General features: G+C 39.9%; 1 protein-coding gene across 6 annotated transcripts in view; it reads right to left on the bottom strand.

The window, feature by feature from the left end:
• Positions 1 to 22,763, bottom strand: part of LOC306843389 (centrosomal protein of 128 kDa-like) — a 65,747-nt gene extending 42,984 nt beyond the window's left edge. For 4 of the 6 annotated variants that reach the window (XR_013781838.1, XR_013781839.1, XM_079374859.1 and 1 more), the window contains exons 1-8: positions 22,648 to 22,761; positions 22,116 to 22,272; positions 21,933 to 22,019; positions 21,722 to 21,848; positions 19,821 to 19,942; positions 1,531 to 1,622; positions 1,345 to 1,417; positions 989 to 1,111 (exon numbers count right to left, since the gene is read on the bottom strand). Coding sequence is in view for 4 of the 6 variants with exons in the window: in XM_079374859.1 (XP_079230985.1) it covers positions 989 to 1,111; positions 1,345 to 1,417; positions 1,531 to 1,622; positions 19,821 to 19,942; positions 21,722 to 21,848; positions 21,933 to 22,019; positions 22,116 to 22,271 (780 nt within the window). In the remaining 2 variants the exon portion in view is untranslated. Of the gene's footprint in view, positions 1 to 988; positions 1,112 to 1,344; positions 1,418 to 1,530; positions 1,623 to 19,820; positions 19,943 to 21,721; positions 21,849 to 21,932; positions 22,020 to 22,115; positions 22,273 to 22,647 lie in introns of all 6 variants that reach the window. The other 2 variants (XM_079374860.1, XM_079374858.1) reach the window with 2 other exon arrangements.
• Between the last annotated feature and the right edge of the window lie 312 nt (positions 22,764 to 23,075).

The raw sequence follows: 23,075 nt of genomic DNA, 5'->3' as shown, positions 1-23,075 counted from the left end.
GAGCGTGGTGACTCTTGATGCACTGACTCCAGCTTCAGTCAACTCCTTGTGAAGCTCTCCCAAGTGTTTGAATCAGCTTTTCTTGACAGTATTCTCAAGCTTGTGGTCATCCCTGTTGCTTGTGCGCCTTTTCCTACCCAATTTCTTCCAGTCAACTTTGCATTTAATATGCTTTGATACAGCACTCTGTGAACAGCCACCCCATTCAGAAATGACCTTCTGTGACTTACCCTCTTTGTGGAGGGTGTTAATGATTGTCTTCTGGACCATTGCCAAGTCAGCAGTCTTCCCCATTATTGAGAGATACCCGGAACTTATACTGTAGTGATGGTAATTTAATGCAAATATTCTAATATTTTGAGATACTGGATTTTGACTTTCATGAGCTGTAGCTCTAATCATCATCAAAAAAAAAAAAAAATCATCAAGTTGAAAAAAACGCCCTACGTCAAGCACCTTTTTGACAGCTGACCAATGACAAGCAAATGGCGAGTCGTTTCCATAACAGCAAAAAGAACGAGAAAAAAGAAGAAGATAGCCAGTAGACAGATCGTACTAGTTTCGGAGCACAAGGAGTTGTATGAAACAGTGCATCATCCAATGGGAGCTCCTGGACTAAATTGTTGGAAGCACCATAGTTTCCTTCCCCGTATAATGTCACGCTCCCACAAACGTCATTGTGAACCGACACCCTCACCCGTTAACTTCAAAAGCCGACATTTCTACAGCACAGAGCACTAGGCTATGTTGCAGCAGTTGTTATAGCAACAAAAGATGCCCTCGGCTGCTATTTGTAACCAAAACGCTGCCAGCTTTTTATTTTACTAAAAAAGCACTCGTTAACTTTTTCTAGTCAAAAACGACACGCCCTAAAGTGTGAACAAAACTAAGTTACAAAAAAAATTTACTCTTTCACGATACCTTTATCCCTTTAAAATATGAACAAATAAATAACAATTTGCAGTTTCCATTAGTTTAATTATTCTACCTCCTGCAGTTCACCAGACATGCTTTTTGGCTTCTCTCTGTTATGTCTTTCAGAAAGCACCTGTTGCCCCGAGCGCATCTCATCCTCTATCTCCTGTAGACGTCTCTCCACCCGTAATGAAACCTAAGACACATCACACAAGTCAAAATTGACTATTATTCTGTATACCATGTTCTGTACAACAGTTCTCTTTAGAAACTTTATTCTACTTACAGCAAGACAGAAGAGAGGTCCTAATTAAAGCCCAGCATAACAATTGGATTATGACAGGAAGCAAGGAAATTGGTCACAGGCAGCAAGCAGCTAAAATAAATACAAGTGAACACAACATGCTATGTAACATTAGCAGCACTTACTGGTTCTTCTTTCTGTGATGCCCTTATGTGGCCTGCAAAATTCTCCAATGTCTTCTTGGTTTCTATGTCAGTCCTTTCGAGGGGCAGAAAGCACAAAACATAGTGTGTATGTGTGCATTTTCACACAAGGTATTTATTAGCAGCAATAAACAAGATGCTTTTGGACAGGTTGAAGCATTAAAGTACCTGTCCCTTCTCCTGATCTCTTTATCAATGTCATCACCCATCCGAAGCTGATCACTCTTCAGGTCTCTGAGGGATTGATGCAATGAGTGAATCTGAGAAACACAAGGAATTAGATTTTAATGTAAGTGGTGTTTGCTTGTGCTGGGGTGTTGTGGGTGCTTGCCATAGTCTTGCCATGCTATGGAGTTTCTAAATAGTTTTGAGTAGCTGGTAGAACATTATTTTTGAGGTTGCTCAGGTGCTCTGGCTGGTTGCTAAGGCCTTGCTAGCTGTGTAAAGATGTGGCAGCTAGCCAGACACTCGAGTTTTCCAGAGTAACAATCTTTATTAACAATAAACCAAACATGCAGGAGAGTGCTACATATATATACTTAGGACCATGTGATATTTCAGTTTTTCTTTTTTAATAAATCTGCAAAAATGTCAACAATTCTGTGTTTTTCTGTCAATATGGGGTGCTGTGTGTACATTAATGAGGGAAAAAAATTAACTTAAATGATTTTAGCAAATGGCTGCAATATAACAAAAAGTGAAAAATTTAAGGGGGTCTGAATACTTTCCGTACCCACTGTACATACAGTAAGGGCAAAGCAAGCTATACACCAAACAATATGAAACAGGTGATAATCATGAGTAACTATAAAACAAATGAGCATTTCAGGGTTTTTTTTACCTTTAAACCCCACCTTGATTAAACATCCCACATTGATACAGGGCTACTTAGCAAATTTAAAAATAATTTACCCTGATAAGGAACACATTTAATTAATCTCATGTTATGATTTGAGCACAATTTGGAACCTATACAAATTAATCCATTTATATTTAATTATATTTATGTATTGTATATCTAAATATTAAAGCAATTAAAATAAATTAAATGAAAAAAATACTGAATAACTAAAGACTAAGCCTACAGAACAAAATCACAGAGTAAAAACTAAATTCATTATAGTTACTACAGTACAAATATGACAATTCTTTTGAATTACAAATCACAGCATAAACTGTAATCCACATAGAATACACACACTATAAAAAAAGGCAGAAGTGATGTGTGGTGATTAAGTTATCATGCAGAAATATCAATAAGTCATCAGCCAAGCTGTCAAAAAATATTGTATCTGATGAAGCCATTTGTGGACGGTGGAAAAAGGTCAACATTCACTCCCAGACACTGTTATCACGGCATGGATTTTGTGTGACTGAAGAACTAAACCAGAGATTTGGGCTGGTCGGTAATACAGTACATATTGTGCAACACTGAAATGTGGCAACCAGTCAGGGTTTCCGTTGTCCGGTAATTGCCGGACATTGGCCGGAAAAAAAATGAAATGTCCGACAAAATTAAATCTCTCCGGTCAAATTGTCCGATTAAAATGGCCTAATAATCCCGCCCCACTAACACAATCTGAATTTGAGAATAAGCCTAAAATGTATAAAGCAAAAATACACCGACCTTTGGCTATGTTATAAAGGAACAGGCTCTACCGTTTGAAAGTTATTAAACAACATCGCATGCTGCATTTCAAATAAAGCGCACGCCTAAGGGGCCGCTCACATATCGCGTCTTTTGCGCGCTCAAGTTCGTTATTTCAAATGGAGACGCGCGGTATGCGCGCTCATAATGGAAGCGACGCGCTCGGTTTTTTCCAGGCGCGTCCGCGCCGCATCGAGATAAAAACATCTCAACTTTTCAGAATGCCGCAAGCGCACCGCAGGTCATGTGACAAGAACCAACCAATCAGCTTCCTCACCTTTTCCGTTACTTTGAAACCTCAGCAGCGTTTTTGAAGTATGCAGCGTTTTTTACTTTTCTTAGTAAATAAATCTTGTAACAGAGTTACAGCAAGTGTTTTTCGGTGTTGGAAATCCATTGCTGAAATTTCCTTGTTGTAACGGAGAGCGCAGCTGATGGTTGTTTAGCAACGACAGACGCCTCCGGAGCGCAACCGCCCGAGCGCTTTGGAAAAAAAGAGAAAGCGGCGCGCCTAGCGTTTTCCACGCGTTTTTAGGCGCGATATGTGAATGGCCCCTGAGACGTCTATTTATAATAAGCGCAGCATTCTTTTGTAGGCCTATAATTCTAATATCGTTCTCACCTATTTTATATTATCTTATGCTCTTCAATAATATGCAGAACCAGCGATCAGAAGGATTATTTGCCATTTTACAAGCATTGAGTCTGCGGACACCGCTCCTCTTATCGATGCCATAAGCCTGCGACGTGATGCCCTCGCTGTCATGACAGAGCTCCGTGGCTATGGATGATTGCATTTCTCCACAGCCTGCGAAGTCCTCATATGTGATTTCAACTAGTAAATGTATCCAGAGAGGACCAAGCTCGCTAAGATAGCCTGTGTAATCCCTGTCTCGAGTGTTCCTGCAGAGAGGGGGTTCTCGCTGCAGAATCGGATCAAGACGAAGCAGCGAAGTCGCCTTGCGGAGAACAAGGTTACGCGCCTTATGCGCATTGCAAGTTGTGGAGAGACTCTGGGAAGTTTTGATTTTGAGTCGGCAGCTGCACAATTCAGCACTGCAAAACAGCGTAAAAAGTAGCCTACAATGACAGTGTTATAGGCCTAGTCATTTGTTTGTTCCAGTTAATTTGACAAGGAGTCATTTCACGGTGGCCAATTTAAATGTTACCAGTTAAATGAGACATATTGAGAGTGTATAATTAAGTTCGCTTGAGTAAAAATATTTTATGTGGGGAAGGGGGATTGGTTTGTTAAACTATGAATGTGAAACCATAGTAAAAACAATTGGCGTTGATTGACGCCAATCGGACGTTCATGTTTTTTTCCGTCTATTTGAAAGTTAGGCTAATAAACGTTGCATTCTATACGGCCTGATTATGTCATTTTTGAAGTTACATAGCCTGCCTCCAGTTTTCCTCAACTTGACTAATTAAGAGGCGATATTTGACCGGCATATCACCAAAATGTCCGGAAAACGAAACCTGACCGGCACCATTTTTTTCTAGCGGAAACTCTGCAACCAGTATAATGTCTGCTATTAAGTTCATATCAGCAGGGTGTTTTTAAAAATCAGACAGCAAGCAACGGATTCTATGGTGTACTCTGCAAACTGTGACTCCTTCATTTTAGTGGAAACGATTTAGTTTTGAAATGACAGTTGTCCGGTCTCATCCGCGTCCGGCTATTTTTAGCTGTACAAAACAGTTAGTTTTGCTGCTTGATATTGAAAATTGGTGTCTTATCATATTAGTTTTATGTATTATCTTAATTATTATGGAATGCCAAAGCTGCCGTAATTTGAAATAAATAAATGTACAAAGAAATGTAAAAAAGCAAACATAAATAAATATATAAAATATACAAAGTAAAAAAGCAAAAATAAATAATTATTTATAATTTTATTTATTTGTGTTTTTTCATTTATTTTCCACATTTATTTATTATTTTTTTTATTTATGCATTTATTTTTTTCCAGTTTTATTTATTTTCACATGTATGTATTTATTTACATATTTATTTCTTTATTTCCACATTTATTTGTCCGTAGGGTAATGAGGAGGTGTTTTACCTCAGGAATAGAGTGGTGGAACTATGATGTCACTTTGTAGGCGAAAACCCGGAAGCGAGTTAGCATTTTAGCATTTCCGGTTCCATCGTCCCAGAGTCAATGGGTTTTTTCGAATGGGATTTTGGTTAAATCCCTTAAATAAGGTCCATGATTCACAACACCAGTTACACCCCACTGGTGATTTTTTTAAACTGTTATGTTCCTTAAAAAAGACGTTGCTAAAATGTTGCTAAATGGGACTACAGGCACTGTCGGAGACATTAAATGTCATCACGTCGAACAGTTTATATATTTACAGTATTTTCCAGTTGTAGTATAATTTGTAATACAATTAATTGTAGAATAACCATCGAATAGTTTCCCGCATTTTATATTGTTGTTCGACAATGTTTTTATTTGTTTTTTTTTGCCCCGAAATGCGGCAAGTCTTCGGAGGGAAGATGCTCGTTTTATCGCTTACTGATGGTCTGGTTCGCACCGTAAGGTAAACTCATATTAGCATTATTACATGTAAACACAAAACATGTCAACTTTACGTGGTGAAAGTGAAACTTTAATGATGCATAGTGCTTAAAGCCACGTTAAAATTAAATGTTTACAGCCACATGAAGCTGTTAGAAAGCATATAGATTGTAGAAGCAAGGATAAAATAACATTTTGTGTACCCACCCTGAATGTGGTGCTTTGTTCACTAAAATAAGTTTAAGTTTAATCTTACCATATCCAAAAACTCGCTCACTCTGCTGTTATTTAATAGATTAAAAGCACTAGAATTGAACTGAATAGTATGTGGAGACACATTTTTAATTAAAATATTCATATTAATCAAGGATTTATTGATTTTTAATGCACCTTATTTCGAAATGTACAGAAATATGTGCTTTCATATGTCCTTCAGTTATGATCATTTCATTTATTCACTATACTATTTATTACTAATGTCTCATTTCAGTTTTAGCTTGACTCTAGTTTTGTATGTATTCCAGTTTATATGAAACGGTTCATGTAGCGTGGATCAAAATTCATATACAGTTTAAATCCTTTTTAAAAATAGGTTTGAAAATGTTGTCGGGAGCGCGGTGATGGTGAAGTTGAAGGTGAGCGACCGTGGTGCTGTAGTTCGTTTATAGCCTTGACCTCATTGATTACTGTGACCTTATTGAGGACGATAGTTTAATTTTGTTTTTGGCTTTTGTCTTTTAACACTATTGAGCAGCCTTTCTTTTTTTCTTTTTTTTTTTTTTAAGAGCGTTTTGGCTTCGGACCTCTTTTTTTGTAATGCGATGAAAACGTTGTATGCTGGGGGAAATAGCTCAGTGAAATTAGGACACGGCACTACACAGAGATTTATCTTAGAGAGAGGTATTCGGCAAGGCTGTCCAGCCTCTGTATACATCTTTCTTATTGTAGCTCAAATCTTCTGTCATTTTATTAAGGATAGTAAGCTAGAAAGTATTCATATTGCTGGTAGAAGTCTTTTAATTAGTCAACTAGCGGATGATACAGCCTTGTTTTTAAAAAATTTGACCCAGGTTAATTGAACTATGGCCTATTCATGGCTTAGTGTAAGCCCTGTCTGTGAAACCGGGCCATGAGTTTCTTGTACATTTTAATTTTCCTGTGACTCCCAAGGAATTCTCTCTTGTTCTCTCTGCAATTAATTCTGGTATTGTTTCCTTATTCAGAGATGTTATATTGGTTGATATGCCCATAGTTAATTTAGCTGATACAATATGTGGTAAAAATTTGTTTCTCACAGACTAAAAATAACAAATCTATTCACTCTATTTTTAAAGGAGATTGCTACCAAGCCTTGCTCTATTGCTTATTGGGCTAAATTTGTTAGAAACCCTAAGTGGGAAGTTTTTATTACCTCACAAGTTTTCTGTTACAAACAAGATAATAGAAATCGCTTTCAAAATTATTCATAAATTCTATCCTGTTAAACATTTTCTTAGTAAGTTTAAGAAGGATATTGATGTTAACTGCTCTTTTTGCTCTTTGCACTTGGAAACTGTAACCCACTTCTTCTGGCACTGTAGTTATGTTAAAAAGTTATGGTATGATGTCTCTGTGTTTATCACAGAAAAGGTACTCTTTAATTTTCATTTGCATTTTGAGAGTAGTTTTGGGTACTTTTAATCAAGATAATATGAATAACGAAGCTTTTGTTATTAATCTATTTATTCTATTAGTTAAGTTTCACATTCATACGTGTACATTTTCTAACAGGAATCCCTGTTTCAGTGTTTTATAAAGAATTGGAAAGCTTTTCAAAGTAGCACTAATAGAAAGGCAATCAAAACTGTCCATTTGTGTTGTCTTCCAAATATTTGAGTAATGTAAAGGTCATGCATTTTTTTGATTGTAATCTTTTTTCTTTTCTTTTCTTTTCTTTTCTCCTGTGTTTCCCTGGCTTTATGTTGTCTGTTGTATTGTTCTGTTTCTGTTGTTTAAAGCATAATAAATATACATATTTTTTTTTAAGTTTGTTTAAGCTTAGCTTTCTAGTTCTGGCGCTTTTATTTAGGCTTCAAAATTAAAAAGTTATATTATTTTGTGAAGATTATCTTGATGGACAAAACGTGCAAGTTTCATGATCTATGATTGAACACAGAGCTTTCTTTGTATTTTTATGTTACATTAATCAGTGTCTAGCACACCTTCCTAAGGAAAGGATATCAACCAGAAGACATTGCAATTACTACATGATATTTATACTAAAGAAGTACCAGATTTATATTTGTGCTCTTATTATTTCAGTTATTTTGCCTTGTAAATAATGTAAATAAACACGTGCAAACAATATACTTACTCTTGTGAATTTATTTTGATGTTAATTACATTCACTTACAAATTCACCATCATCATGTTGATATGCTTTGTTACAATAAAACTCTTACGACAAACATGTCTTCTAATATCTTCAATTGTTGCGTATAGTGAGCTGCAGCAGACACAAATGAAATGACTTCACTTGGACCCATTGTGCGAGGTGTCTCTTTAATACCGTGTGCTTTCTATACATGTTGCTGCTGATTGGACTGACATTTTTGACATCCACCAAACATGAGAAAACGTATCAGGCGGGTTTCTGCCCAATTGGGCGGTTTTGAATTTGATTCAGGTAAATATTGGCTTGGGCGGATGGACAAAATTTGGGCTGGTTTTTGGTCAGTTTGCCGGTTTTCAAAACATATAAATTGTATAGGCTAAATTGGTTAACAAACAAGCCCAAGTGTGCATACATAGCCTACTGCATGCATCCAATCAGTCATCACGTTACTAAACACACACGCACACTGCAAAGACGTTGCACTGATGTTTGATAACGGATCTTATTTTGAATGTATAACTGTAAGTGATCATAATGCCTATATATAAGTTCGATGGTAAAGAGTGGAGAGTGTTTTAACTCTCAAAACGTGAATTACACCTGTTGAGGGAGATAACATGAAGGATATATCACTGCAACTCCGAAATCAGACCACAGTTAAATTATTTAATCAAAATATATTTCTATCTATACGATCCTGTCTTTTATCTTTTAAACGGTCCAGATTGGTATATCCTTTAAAGATGCTGACTTGTTAGTTTTGACTGTTCAAAATTCTATATTATGTTCAATATGAACTTCACGAAAGACTTAGTTCTGTGTGAAATTATAGAGCGACACGAAAGTAATAGCATTACTGTTGTTAATTTTTTTTTATTGTTGGATTATCATACAGAATGAGACAGTTTTGACTGTCATGGTGTGTGCATGAACGAGTGTGAAATACCTATAATTACGTTGCTTATACTGATCCAAGGGCTCTCATGTTATAGTGAAAGTTTGGAGTGAGATTAGGGGAGGGGCAATGCAAAGGGGAGGAATCACTCAAAGGGGAGGAGCAAGTCAAAGGGGAGGTGCAACTCAAATATTTACAAGACCCAAGTTTTTGCTAGCAGTTCAATTTTACCTAATGTTCATTGTGTTTATGTATTTAAAAATACAAATGTATCAAAAATAAAAAGAAACTTTGCCCCAAACGTGCCAACTGAACAGCAGTACCCAATGTACATACTGTACACACACACACATATATATATATATATATATATATATATATATATATATATATATATATATATATATATATATATATATATATATATACACACACACACACACACACATACATATATATATATATATATATATATATATGTATATGTGTGTGTGTGTATGTATATATATATATATATATATATATATATATATATATATATATATATACACATATACATATATATACATATAGTAGGATTACAGTACTTACCCTGAGCATGTATGTAAAGCTGTGTGTGTGTGTGTGTGTGTGTGTGCGCGCACGCAGTTGCACATCGTTTCCAGGAAACATGTTGTTCAACCCGGAAACCGTAGCAAAGCGCTCTCGGTTACTCACGTAACCTCGGTTCCCCGAAATGAGGTAACGAGACATTGCTATGGGAAATACATTTTCCTCGAATACTACTGAAGCCTTATTGAATCACACCAGTGAAACTGGCCAATGGCGTTCAAGCGCGCAAAATATGAGTGGGAATCCCACTCTATATAAGGCAGTGCTTGTACGTCATCCATTCAGAATCTTTGACTGAAGCAACTTGGCTTTCTAAGATCCTGAGCTCGGTGACACGGCAATAAGAGCTGTTTCACATCCGGAGCCATAATGAGAGCGGCAATGACATTAGTAAACACAGCTCAGGTGTACAGGACCTAGTTGAACATTCACTGCTACGAACTGATGGCGTTCAGATAAGTACGATTTGAACCATGCTAATGCACTTCCACTAATGCCAACAAAGTGTTCTAGTCTATTTAAAAGAATGTTGAGCCTGAACTGTCTAGAGCGCTCAATATATGTACGCTCCGCACGTACAGGGCACAGCAGGAGTGTATTAAGCAGCTCCGTCCCGGTCGGTGTTTCGGGGCGGAAAGCAAATAGTGTTATGACCTGCGAGTCGAGAGAGTCGAAAGCACTTTAGGCACATAACCTTTTCTAGGCTTCAAGGTGAGTCTGCTATCACTTGGCCTGAATTCAATACACGAGTGTTCAATTGAAAGCGCCTGCAGGTCTCCAACTCGCTTAACAGGAGGCCAGCGCGAGCAGGAGCGCTGTTTTGAGAGAGAGAGAGCGCACCCAAGCTCGAGCGGGGATCCCGTGAGAGTGTCAAGCACAAGCGTCAAGTCCCAAGTGGGTAGAGTAGAAGGGCGAGGAGGGTTCAGCCTTTTTGCTCCTTTCAAAAAACGTATGATCAGGTAATTTCTGCCAATCGAGAGATTTTCAGCGTGTTAAAGGCTGTTATAGCGGCCACATACAGAGAGTGTTCAACCCGCGCTGAAGTGCATCTGTTACTGGCAAGCTCCGTCGAACGGACAGACATGAAGGCTCCATGACTCTGGATTTGGGTGCCATATCGTTCCTTGCACTTGAGAGAGGAGGTCTCTCTTCAGTGGGATAGTCCACATGGGGACTACCAGCATCTCCACCAGTTCTGGGAACCACGGCTGATTGGCCCACTTCGGTGCCACTAACAGAACAGATTCCTTTTCCTCTCTGATTTTGCAAAGCACGCAAGGCAGAAGTTTCACTGGAGGAAAGGTATACTTGCGTACTTTTGGCCAGCTGTGAGCTAGTGCATCCACTCCCATGGGAGAGTGTGTCAGTGAATAAAACAGCTGGCAGTGAGTGTTCTCTGCTGATGCGAAGAGGTCCACCTCCGCCCTCCCGAATACACTCCAAATCATTTTGACTGTCAGAGGGTGTAATCTCCACTCCCCGTGGATTACCCCGCCACTCGACAGTAAATCCACGCCATAGTTCAGGCGTCCGGGGACATGTACTGCCCGGATGGAGAGGAGGTGTCGATCTGCCCACAGAAAGAGGTCTCTCACCAGCTGCAGCAGTGGCCGCGAGTTCACACCGCCTTGGTTATTTATAAAAGCTACTACTGTCATGCTGTCCGTCCTGATGAGAACGTGACTTTAACGAATGTCTGGGAGAAAGCACTCGAGCGCTAGGTGTACAGCAGGGAGCTCCAGACAGTTTATGTGCCATGACTTCTCCGTTTCTAACCACGTCCCGAAGGCTGGTGTGCCATCGCATACGGCTCCCCAGCCCGTGCTCGATGCATCTGTCGTAACATTCTTTCTCCTGATCACTAGGCCAATACGAACACCCCGGCGATACGGAGTCATATTGCGCCAAGGTGTCAGTATATGCAAACAGTCGCGTGTCACTTTGATGCGCAAGGTGCCCGTGCGCCATGCGTTCTGTGGCACCCGGCTGTTTAGCCAGAGCTGAAGCGGTCGCATATGTAAGAGCCCTAGATTGCACACTGTCGAGGCAGCAGCCATCTGGTCGAGTGTCCTCTGAAAACATTTTAGCGGGGAAGAACGACCTAATTTGAAGACTGTGAGAGAGCTGATCAGTTTTTGTGAGCGCTCCACCGACAGACGTGCTCGCATATTGATCGAGTTCAGTTCCACTCCTAAAAAGGAGATGTTCTGGCTCGGTACCAGCATGCTCTTTTGCATATTTACAGTCAGCCCTAAGCTCTGAATATGAGTGAGGGGTCTGAGTTTGTCGCTGAGCAGCGCGCTCTCTGATTGGGCTAAGACTAGCCAGTCGTCGAGATAGTTCAGGATGCGCATTCCGCTCTGCTTCAGAGGAGAGATCCATATGCAGCATCCATGAATTTCTTAAACGTGTGTGAGGCCAGACATAAGCCAAAGGGCAGGACCGTGAATTGGTACGCTATCCCCTCGAATGCAAATCTCAGGAAGCGTCTGTGGCGAAGGCCTACCTGAATGTGAAAATAAGCATCCTTTAAGTCCACGGAGATAAACCAATCTCCCGTTCTGATATGTGAGAAGATTTGTCTCCGCGTAATCATTTAGAAAATGCGGTCAGCGCATTTTCAACGCATATTCAGCGGTCTCAGGTCCAAGATTGGGCGGAGTCCACCGTCTTTCTTTGGCACCAGAATATAACAACTGTAGAAGCCACTCTCGCAGTCTGTGAGGGGTACTGCCTCCACAGCATGCTTTGCGAGAAGATTGTGTATTTCCTCTCGCAGAACTGAGGCCTTCCGCTCCCGTACAGTGGACATTAAACACAACGTTGAAACGGGGTGGTCTACGGAAGAACCGAAGCGTGTAGCCGTTCTTTATTGATTTCATAACCCAATCTGATACCCCTGGCAGTGCCTGCCACGCTTCTGTGAACTGTGACAGCAGTCGAGGCGGACTGCGTACCGTGTTGGATAACTCGCCCTTGGGGGGCGGGGAGTTTAATGCCACACGAGTGTGAGAGTGAGTGATGGGGGAGAGGGGAGTGAAAGGAGGAAAATTGCCCTGATATCGAGGTGAGTTTTGTATGTTTTTCGACTTTATTGCACTGCATAGTGGAACAGTCAAAACACAAACATGACAATTGCCCTTGCCACCCGCAACAAGCAGGGGGCGTGGTGAGCACACACAGCAGAGCGAGCAAACTTCTTCAGTGGCTCGTCTTCGGTGCTGATGCTGTCTTTCCTCATCCGAGAGACAGCATCAGGAACGCAGCTTCGATTCCGGTGGTCGCCGTTTCTGTCAGGGCGGGGTTTCTGGCCCTTCGAGCACTGATGGCGCTTCGGCCACAGTTGTCTTGACCTCACCGGCGGCTCTTGTTCGCGTCGAACAGCAGCAGAAGAGTCATGCAGTCTTCCCGCTCGCTGTGCTGGGGAGGAGTGGGAACGCGCAGGAGGTTTCGCGCGGGCGCGCTTTGGCAGGAAGTGGCTAATGGCTTTCGACTGCTTCTGCGCTTCAACGAAGCGCTCTGTGAACGTCTCCATCGCCGCTCCGACGAGACCTGAGGAATTCACGGGAGCGTCTAGAAGGGTAGTTCGACCCCCCAAGCGCCGCCTCTGCGTGGGCGCGACCCAGGCAGGAGACGTACGATTCGTGGCCATCAGAAGATTCGATTGGCTCCGTGCAGGAGAGGCAATCGCGAGTCATTCTTGATTCCGAAGCTCACCGGATGACAGCAGGGGAAGAGAAGGCGTGTTCGCTGCAGCGTGTAGATCACGGTGAGTAGTCTTGTTGATAGGCTTCTTGCTTCTCGTAGAAGGTTGGCTGAAGAAAAAGATTCTGAATGGATGACAAACAAGCACTGCCTTATATAGAGTGGGATTCCCGCTCATATTTCGTGCGTTTGGCCAGTTTCACTGGCGTGATTCAATAACGCTTCAGTAGTATTCAAGAAAAAAAATTTCCCATAGCAATGTAGAGTGACCGAATCGAAGGGGAACGTTGGGCACCGGTGTGAGCCTGAACGTGCCCCAGTTTCATGCTAACAGCCGATCTGCCTACAAAGTGACGTCATAGTTCACCCACTCTATAGCAATCAAGCTAGAGTAGTTGAGGGGTAAGCTTTGAGGCCACAGTGACACCTTGTGGTGCTCAAATGAAGTACAAGAAGTGTAGCCTACATGATGCACCTGTTGATAGTGTGGGATGTAGGGATGCAGCGATTAACCGGTTCCGCGATTAACCGCGCTTTAAAACGTCACGGTTAATTAATCGTAAAGGTTCCACAAAACCGAGTGTTTCTGTTGCACAGAGCTGAACTGTTGCAGCTTGTGCAAAATGAAAACAAAGTCACACTAGTGGTGCACCAGTTTAAAATTACGTGCTTATCAGAGACACGGAGGCTACTACACGCATTAGATTAGTGACAGAGGGACTAAACAGCGAAGCTTTATTTCCCCCAGAGAAATGCCTGTCGAAAGTGTGGGACCATTTTGGGTACACCAAGAAGTCATTTAAATATTGCCGTAAAAAAACTAATGCTAAAGAGCGAATACATAAGGGATAATGCACGGCTAGCTGTACGTTGAATGATTTTAATGCACGACATGAAGGTAAGAACCACCTGACGTGAAGCTACGGCTCGTTAGCTCAGCATTCTGCCCGCTTCAGATCAGAAAGAGATTAAATAGTGCGGTAAGATCACATTTATTTGAATTAATTATATTTAGCTACTTTAATTATTCGAGAGAGAAGGAGAGAGAAGTGACAGTTGCCTGTGTGAAGGCTGTTTCTCAATTCCAAGAACGCAAAGAACGGATTTGGGTTCTCGTGGAGAGACCGGTCTTGCCAAGCTTCCTTGGAAGAACGAACTCGGAAGGACGAGAGAACACAGAACGCACACTTATGAGAACTGGGATGTAATTTACTGCGTTCTTGCTTAACTGCCCGCATAGTCTCAGCATAAGCAGCGGCCAATGAACAATATTACAAAATGTCATAATTTATTAAAACATTTCATACTATTATATATATATTACTATATATTACTTAATTGTATTGTGTTTTATTTTACAGCGTTATGTGTTTTATTGTTAAGATTCATTTTAATATGCCAATAAAAATACAAACTTTCTCCGGGTCTTATAACTTTATTAAAATTAACCAAAACAAAACGATAAATGTTTACTTTCAACTTCAAGAGCCGTCAAGTATTTGCGAGAGCGAGTTTAAAGCTTACAGGCTTCCGTACACCGGCCGCCCTCAACGTCTTCTGGGATTTCTAACGGCTCGATTCTCTCAAGTCTGCACTCGATGCATCCTCAGTTTCAAGAACATATCCGGGCACTTTCACGCATCCTCTATACTTGCGTTCTTGAGAACTGGAACTGAACTTCGGCGGTTAATGATGACGTAGAACGAGAACACAAGTACGCAAGATCGCTGAAGAACACATATTGAGAAACAGCCTGTGTCTCTGCAGTAGGCTATTTCATTTATTTAATTAATAAAAGTAACGGGCAGTGTTCTCAAGACGTTTGTGTCCTCCTGAATGAATTCCCGATCTCACAAACCAAAACAATAGACATGATTTTCTCAGGCTACATGTAAAATCATATGAATTATTATAAAGATTATTAAAATGAATACGTATGGATGACAGTTGATTACAATAATATTTCACTTTATTTCCATCATTAGTAACAGTTTCCCCTGTGGGATAAATAAAGTTAATATTAGTTGTATATTAATAATACTTCATTAAATGTATTTACTATTCCTGTTGTACTATTTACTATTCCTTATTATTCATAAGTAAAAACCAACAAGATTTTTTTTTCACCATGTTTCCCAATTCTCTACCCCAGGTACAAAAGAAATGTAAAGAATGTACAAACTGAAAATATTAAATACTTTTGTGATCTATTTCCATTTCTTATTTTCAAAAGAGAAATACTGTCATGGATGTTTACAGAGCAGCGGTCACCTTTTTTTATTCTAATGGGAGAGATGGACTTTTGTTTGTTGTTTGTTTATTTTATTATTTTGTGCTGTATTGTTGGTTACTGTGTTATTTCTGTTTCAAAAGCCAGTAATAAATAACACTTTAACATCTAAAGAGTGTTCATGTGATTTTATACATTATTAAATGTTAGGAAATTAGTAAATGCATAATAGTCGTCATAATCGTAAAACCGTGATTATTCATCAGACAATAATCGTACCAGCAAAATCTATAATCGTTGCATCCCTAGTGGGATGAATGACTTAGATGGGCAATGTGGCCAAAATCTTATATCATGGGTTATTATTTCAGTTTCACATGGGGGGTTGTTTCGGCTGGGAAGCGTGCAATCTGTGATCGCGTACATTTGCTGAAGCTCGCGAAAGCGTGCAATCGCTTTCTTATGCGCGCTGTGTTTTAGGTTTCACTTTCAATGCATACAACCAAGTAGGTTTCCAAGATTCGGAATAGAAGAAGGCATCAGTTACTGTAGAAGATCTGTCGCCTCGCGCCACTTCCCGTGTGGACAGTCACCGCATCAACTGATTATAATGGGTTCTCTTAGTGTAGACACGGCTTTAGATATGGATTAATCACACGTCTTAGGCTGGAAATATCCAGAATTAGGTCAAACAAAAGGTGTCCATGGGAACGGAGCTAGTGAAACACACGCCATGCATTGAATATACAAGCATCATGCTCATCTAAACAGCACCCGTCATGTGCCCTCAGCTTTTTGAGCTAACTGCATTTTTTTTATGTAACATCAGAAACAAACCCGTAAACTGATGTCCAGGGGCATTTTTTTTAACTGCATTAAATGTATGCATGATGAATATGGAATGCCACGTTCTTAATTCCAATCGATAAATTCAGTTAAAGGTGCCATAGAATGAAAAAATGTCTTTACCCTGGCATATTTAAATAATAACAGTTCTGTACATGGAAATGACATACAGTGAGCCTCAAACACCATAGTTTCCTCCTTCATATGTAAATCTCGTGATTAAAAAAGACCACTGAAAAACAGGCGAATCAGAACATAACACCGACTGTGACGGTGTTAACAGTCGGGATCACTACGCCCCCAACATTTGCATAAACCCGCCCTTGTTCTAAGCCGGCCGAACCATCAGAAGCTCTGCAGGTATTGTAAATAAACAAGCGCGGACAACAGCGAAAATAACCAAATAAATGTTATGTTCCAGGCCGTGCAGGGGGTGTGAAGTGCAGGGATGGGTTGGTGTCTGTATTCAGAAAGGCACAGAAAGCAAATAACGCGAGCCACTAAAGGGACATGGTTAGCTCCTTGCTAGCGGTAGCCTGTTACAGTACATAAGATTTCACTCTCAGTAAGGAGAGATGAGGATGATGGCGAATGACTTACAGATCCTGAGCACCACTGGCAAGCATCTGATCTTGTGAAATGTGTGGTAAGTACTGTTGCTCCATAATGTAAACATAGTTTGTGTGATCGCGTCTCTTGAAAGTGAACTATAACGCGATCGATGGATCGTTCAAAAGCAGTTTCAATGCCTCGCATATTAACAACGGCTCCCTGATGCCCGCGTTTTATAATACAGTATAATTACCCGACGATATAACTGCGAGAGAAAGTATTTAAATATATATTTTCCTCCCTGTGCTTCCTTCTTGCTGATGAGCCATACTGTGAAACAGCCAATCAGAGCAGAGCTCAACATTGAGCAGCACTGTGAAACAGCCAATCAGAGCAGAGCTCATTATTATTCATGACCCTGCCAAATAAGCCAATAACAGACCGTTTCATTCTAGGGAGAAATCCTAGGGTTGTAAATGGACATGTAAAATCGTTTCTGGAGATTTTTTGCCCTTACCTAAGCCACATACCTTCTGTGTAGATATCAGAGAACAATTTAACATACTATATCAATGCATTCTATGGCACCTTTAAAATAATAAAGGGCTGTTATTAGAAAAAATCCAATCAGTGTCAACACAAGCCATCAGAGGCATCATTACTGAATGCATTTAAAACTGCAATTAGCCTACAAATGCATAAAATGTTATGAAATTAATGTTTTGAATTTTGAAGGCAGAAATATGTCAATCAATTAAATTATACGTTTGATATTAAACTAAAACAGACACTAGGTGGCGCCAAGTCACTGCCTTAACAAGTGAGTTCAATTCATTCAACTGATTCCTTCAAATAGGTTACGCCGATTACGAAAACACCACTACTTGTTGCTGCAGTTCAGCTGTGAATTTGTTTCTGTGATAATTATATGTAAACCTAATGTATTATTTAAAAAAAAAAATCTTTACATGAGATCTTTACAAAATGATCAAAGAGATGGCAGGTAGGGGACATGTTCGGGGGAGCACAAATTCTTATGTTGAGAAAACTACGTTTATTTTTCGTGGCCATGCGTTTAATGCACGAACCTGCATGACCATAGCAACCTTGGATTATTCAGAAACGGATATTAAGAATACATTAGTAATTACATTAGCAATGTTAGTACATTAGTACATTAGCAATGTTTTGAATTCAATAAAGAGCAAAATTAAGAAAATATTATATTAACCTACCTGTACATTGTGCGCGTGATATGTTGCAGATATATGCAGTCCACAGACAGCATTTATGAACCTTGTTATAATCAATACTGTTACATTCCATGTTTATTTATAATATTGTTGGATGCTACATGCTGCTGTGTGCTATCTTTCTCTCTCTTTTCGTGTCTCTCTTTGTGTTACTGCTGCTCAACCAGGTGCGGAGGAGTGGAAGGTGATCGCTTGCACCTGCCACTCGTTACTGTGCAGAGGATGCAAGCTCAAAAGCTGTTCAACATGCCTACCCCACTGAAGCTTGACTTCCAGAGTGTTGTACCTCTCGCCTGCCTTGTGTTGTTCTTGTAGTTTTGTCTGAGATCGATATTGTGTAAAACTTACGGCTTATTGAAGCCTTCCTAATTAGCGTTGTTGTTGCGCTACGTGTCTCTCTGTGTTGGAAGCCGTAGGGAGGTGGGTGCCATTTTATTTCTTTGAATCTTTTTATCTGGTTTTTGCTTAGTTAGGGAGTTAGTGTACATTTCTGTTGTTCATTTTGTTTTGTCAGTTTAGACAGTTTTACTCCCTAACTAGACAGAGGGGTCCTTTTTATTTGTTGTTTTGGCCTTTCCCCCTCTTGTCTAAGTCTATTTTGCTTCCTATTTTTACTTTTGTCACTTGAAAATTTTGTAAATAAATACTTGACTTTGGAATTTGATGTCTGTTGTGCTAGCAAGGGAATGGTACTACCTCACCCCAACCAATTTTATTTTTACTTTTCTCTGTTACACCCTTACCCTAGACCAGGGGTGCCCAACCCTGTTCCTGGCGATCGACTGTCCTGCAAAGTTTAGCTCCAACTCTTATCAAACACACCTGCCTTTAATTTTCACGTGATCCCGAAGACCTTAATTAGTTGCTTCAGGTGTGTTTGATTAGAGTTGGAGCTAAACTTTGCAGGACAGTCGATCGCCGGGAACAGGGTTGGGCACCCTTATATCTGGGATGTAACAATGCATTTAAAAATAAGACCTGTGACATGCCTAGAAAAACATTACTATCTTTCCCATCCATGCAGCTTTTTAAATCCATTCAATGATCATTTTCCAGGAGATCCAGGAGGCGTGGTTGGATCCACATCTAGGAGGTGGAGATTGGTAGGTTTAGGGGTGGAGATGGGGGGTGGGTTTAGGGGTCAGGGGGTCCACGCCCCCTGGATCTTGTGGGCTGCTGATCCTCACTATGGGAGCTTCTCTGAGCTTTGTACCTAACAATGCCTTTCAGGTGTAACTATACACACAACACCACACATCCTCAATTATGTACTTTTATAAAATGGTCACCTACATTAAGAAATATTATTTTAAAAAATTAAGAACAATTATTTTAAGCAATTTTGTTTTATAACGTTACAAGGTTACACCCTGACAGTTATTAATAAATTAAACACTTGCAGGACAACAGTGCATATAATGATAAACATTTCTGATTGGCCAGCTACAAACATGGCTTAGACAACCATATATAATTAACTAGTATTTACTATACGTATTTCCGTAACTTTTTAAGATCTTAATTTCCATGACATTTTTAGGGCTGGACATAAAGCAATAAGCCCCAAGAAGTCATGGTTATAATCATGATACTAAAATTCCATGACCAAAAGAACCTGTTCTGGTATCTTTTTATTTTTTTTTATCAAAAAGTAGCCTATATGAAACACTTTTTTTTTTTTTTTTTTTTTAAGAGAAAGTTTGAGTCATTTGAGTAGTATTTAAGTGGGTTATTATTACTCGCTGGGTCTCCAGAGCAACACAAACCATATCCAGCAATTCAAACAAATCTGGGTCACAGATGCAGTCATACCTGCTCTTCAGCTTGAGCGAAGTCTCTGAAACGCACAGCGACAGATCTAGACCGTCTTCTGTTACCTGTGCCTGCACTGCCATAATCTCTTAGAGGCGACGTGGGGAGGTAGCGCCTCCTATCTACAGGGCAAGAGACAGAGATCTGGAACTTCCGTACTGCTTACAGATATTGTCTGTGTCTCATTTTGAAGGCTGTGCCCTCCAGACAATGCATTTGTTGGCCACATAGGTCACAAGTCACCTTTACTTCTATAGCACTCTATATAATACTGTGTCAAAGCTGCTTTACCATCAACATTAACATCAGAATCCATTTTGGAAAATTAACTATGGAGAAAGATTCTGCTGTAAGGACAATAGTGTCATTATTTAGCTCAAGTCAGTGCAGTGTTGGTTCAGTTCAGATCAACAACAGTGTGACGTTCATCAGTCTGAGGTGAATTAAATTCTGCAAAAGGCAGCAATTTTGTCATTCAAGCTTGAGTCAGTTCAATGCTGATTCTATTCCGTTCAACACCAGCGTCAATATCGCCAGATGCAATTCAGTTGTAAAGCAGCCGACAATACTGCCATCATCCAGCTTAAAGGATTAGTTAACATTTAAAAAACTTTTGCTGATAATTTACTCACCCCCATGTCATCCAAGATGTCCATGTCTTTCTTTCTTCAGTCGAAAAGAAATTAAGGTTTTTGATGAAAACATTTCTCCATATAATGGACTTCATTGGGACCCAAACGGTTCAAGGTCCAAATGACAGTTTAAACGATACCAGACGATGAATAAGGGTCTTATCTAGCGAAACGATCGGTCATTTCAAAAATAAATAAAAAAAGTTTAAGTTTTATAAGCACAAATGCTCGCCTTGCTCTGTTCTGTGATGCGCGTTCATGACGTCACGTAATGCGCAATGACGTTGAAAAGGTCACGGTTGACTTAGGCGGAAGTACCGAGTCAGTGTTTACAAATGTGCGGAAGGAGGACCATATACACATATTCAAATGTCTTTGTGTCAGTTTATCGTTTAAAATGCCCATTTCATGTGCGTATCCTGGGTGTTTTAATATTAAAAAGCCTACTGACTCGGTACTTCCGCCTACCTCAACCATGACCTTTTCCACGTAATTGCGTATTACGTGACACGAATGCGCATCACAGAACAGAGCAAGGCGAGCATTTGTGCTTATAAAACTTAAACTTTTTTTATTTATTTTTGAAATGACCGATCGTTTCGCTAGATAAGACCCTTATTCATCGTCTGGTATCGTTTAAAGCCCTTTGAAGCTGCACTGAAACTGTCATTTGGACCTTGAACCGTTTGGGTCCCAATGAAGTCCATTATATGGAGAAATGTTTTCATCAAAAACCTTAATTTCTTTTCGACTGAAGAAAGAAAGACATGGACATCTTGGATGACATGGGGGTGAGTAAATTATCAGCAAAAGTTTTTTTTTTTAAAGTGAACTAATCCTTTAATTCAGTTCAAATTTTCTCATTCAATGGTTCAGTCACTGCAGTCAAAACTGACACTGAAGATGTCTTATTTCAGAAAAGTAACTATTATCAAATTTACTGTTATTCCTTGTGAGCTGTAAATTATTGTAATTTCTTTCTTACTTTGGAATGTAATGGTCACTGTTCTGAAATGATGTTTGCGGCTGACAAATGTGAACTCGGAAGGGCGCATCCTTTGAAATGAGACAGCAGTTTTCTCGTAAAAGAAAGTGAAATGTAATTTTGTGTAAAATGTCTTTTAAAAAGTACTTTTAGCAGGAAGAGTAAAGAATATACGCTACATGATGTATTAGCATTAACTATTACAAATAATAACTTGTACAAATAATAAATGTACTGACATGCTTCCACTACTTTAATCAAGCAAGCAATAGCTTGTTCAGTACCTGTGGTGTTGCCATCTTCCAGGTCACTGGTGTGCAGGGTGGAGAGGGAGGCGCTCCACCCACCAGCGGACCTCCTCAGCTGCTGAGCCTGCAGATGCTGGATGGACTCCTCTAAGCTCTCCCTCAGCTAATACACATGGCATGCTCTCAAAACAACACCCTTATCTGAAATCAGAGACAATCCCATACCATTTTGTGCACCGATACTCACTGTCGCCATGGCTTCAGTTTGGTCATCTGTGTGTTCCTTATACTGTCCCAACATCCGATCTACTTTGTTTAGATTTCGGCTTGTATCCTGTACAAAAGCACAAGCTTGCATGTTAAAAGACCCCAGCGATCCCTGTTCTACACAGCAGATCGGGATTAACGTGCAATGAATAAAAAAGCTTACTTGTAGAGTGTCTGCTAAAGTATCAATTTTGTCTGATATGTCTGATACGTGAGTGTCCCTGGGAAACCCGCTGTCAGGCCTCGTTCGGCGCTTTCTGACCCGCGATCGATGCCCCGTGGGTCTGTCATAGGTGTCAGATTCACTGGAGGAGTCCATGCTGACATGAGCCAAAGAATGAAAGTAAGAAACAGCACTAATCTGAAATCAGAAACCAACTTCACCAGTCCTGACACATGCATTATCTGTTTAACGTTACCTAACTGACAGACGTGTGTAATTACAACTGGTGAGAAAGTATTCCGCTTAATGTTGAAGGCTGATTATCACTGGTCCAGTTACTGAAATCGTCAATTTTATGTAACGTAAACAAATATGTAAACACTTGACTGAGCACAGTTTACGTACCAGTTTAAATATCAAGCTAGTTAACGTTAGCTTCGTGCTTACAGATTTTATTTGTTTAAAAGCCGTGTCCGTATGTAACGTTATATTACCAAATTGCAAAACTACAAAAAACCGTATATAAACCTACCCCTACCCACGTAGCCAGCAGTTTGACGGTTATCTTGTATGATCAATGTAAGGCACCGCCATCCTCTGCTATGGCAACTTAAACTGACCGCCTAACAGGAAACCAACAAACGCTATGAATCATGGGAGTTGTAGTTTTGACACTCGCGCTGCACCTGTTACGTTTCAGGACAATTCCTTTAAATGATTTGTTATATAAAAAAGCAGTGATGCAGGAGTGATTCCAACGAAGAAAAACAACAACAAAAATATTTAGCTATTAATTTAATCAAATATTTTTGGCTGATGGCACCTACACAACAAACATCACCCCTCTCCCTCTCTCTCTCTCTCTCTCTCTCTCTCTCTCTCTCTGTATATATATATATATATATATATATATTTATTTATTTTATTTATTTATTTTATTTTTTTTCGTGATAAGACTGA

This window comes from Barbus barbus (assembly GCF_936440315.1).
Source record: "Barbus barbus genome assembly, chromosome: 24".
NCBI classification, from domain to species: Eukaryota; Metazoa; Chordata; class Actinopteri; order Cypriniformes; family Cyprinidae; genus Barbus; species Barbus barbus.
Note: the sequence above shows the minus strand (reverse complement) of the source record. Positions and strands in the feature narration are given on the sequence as shown.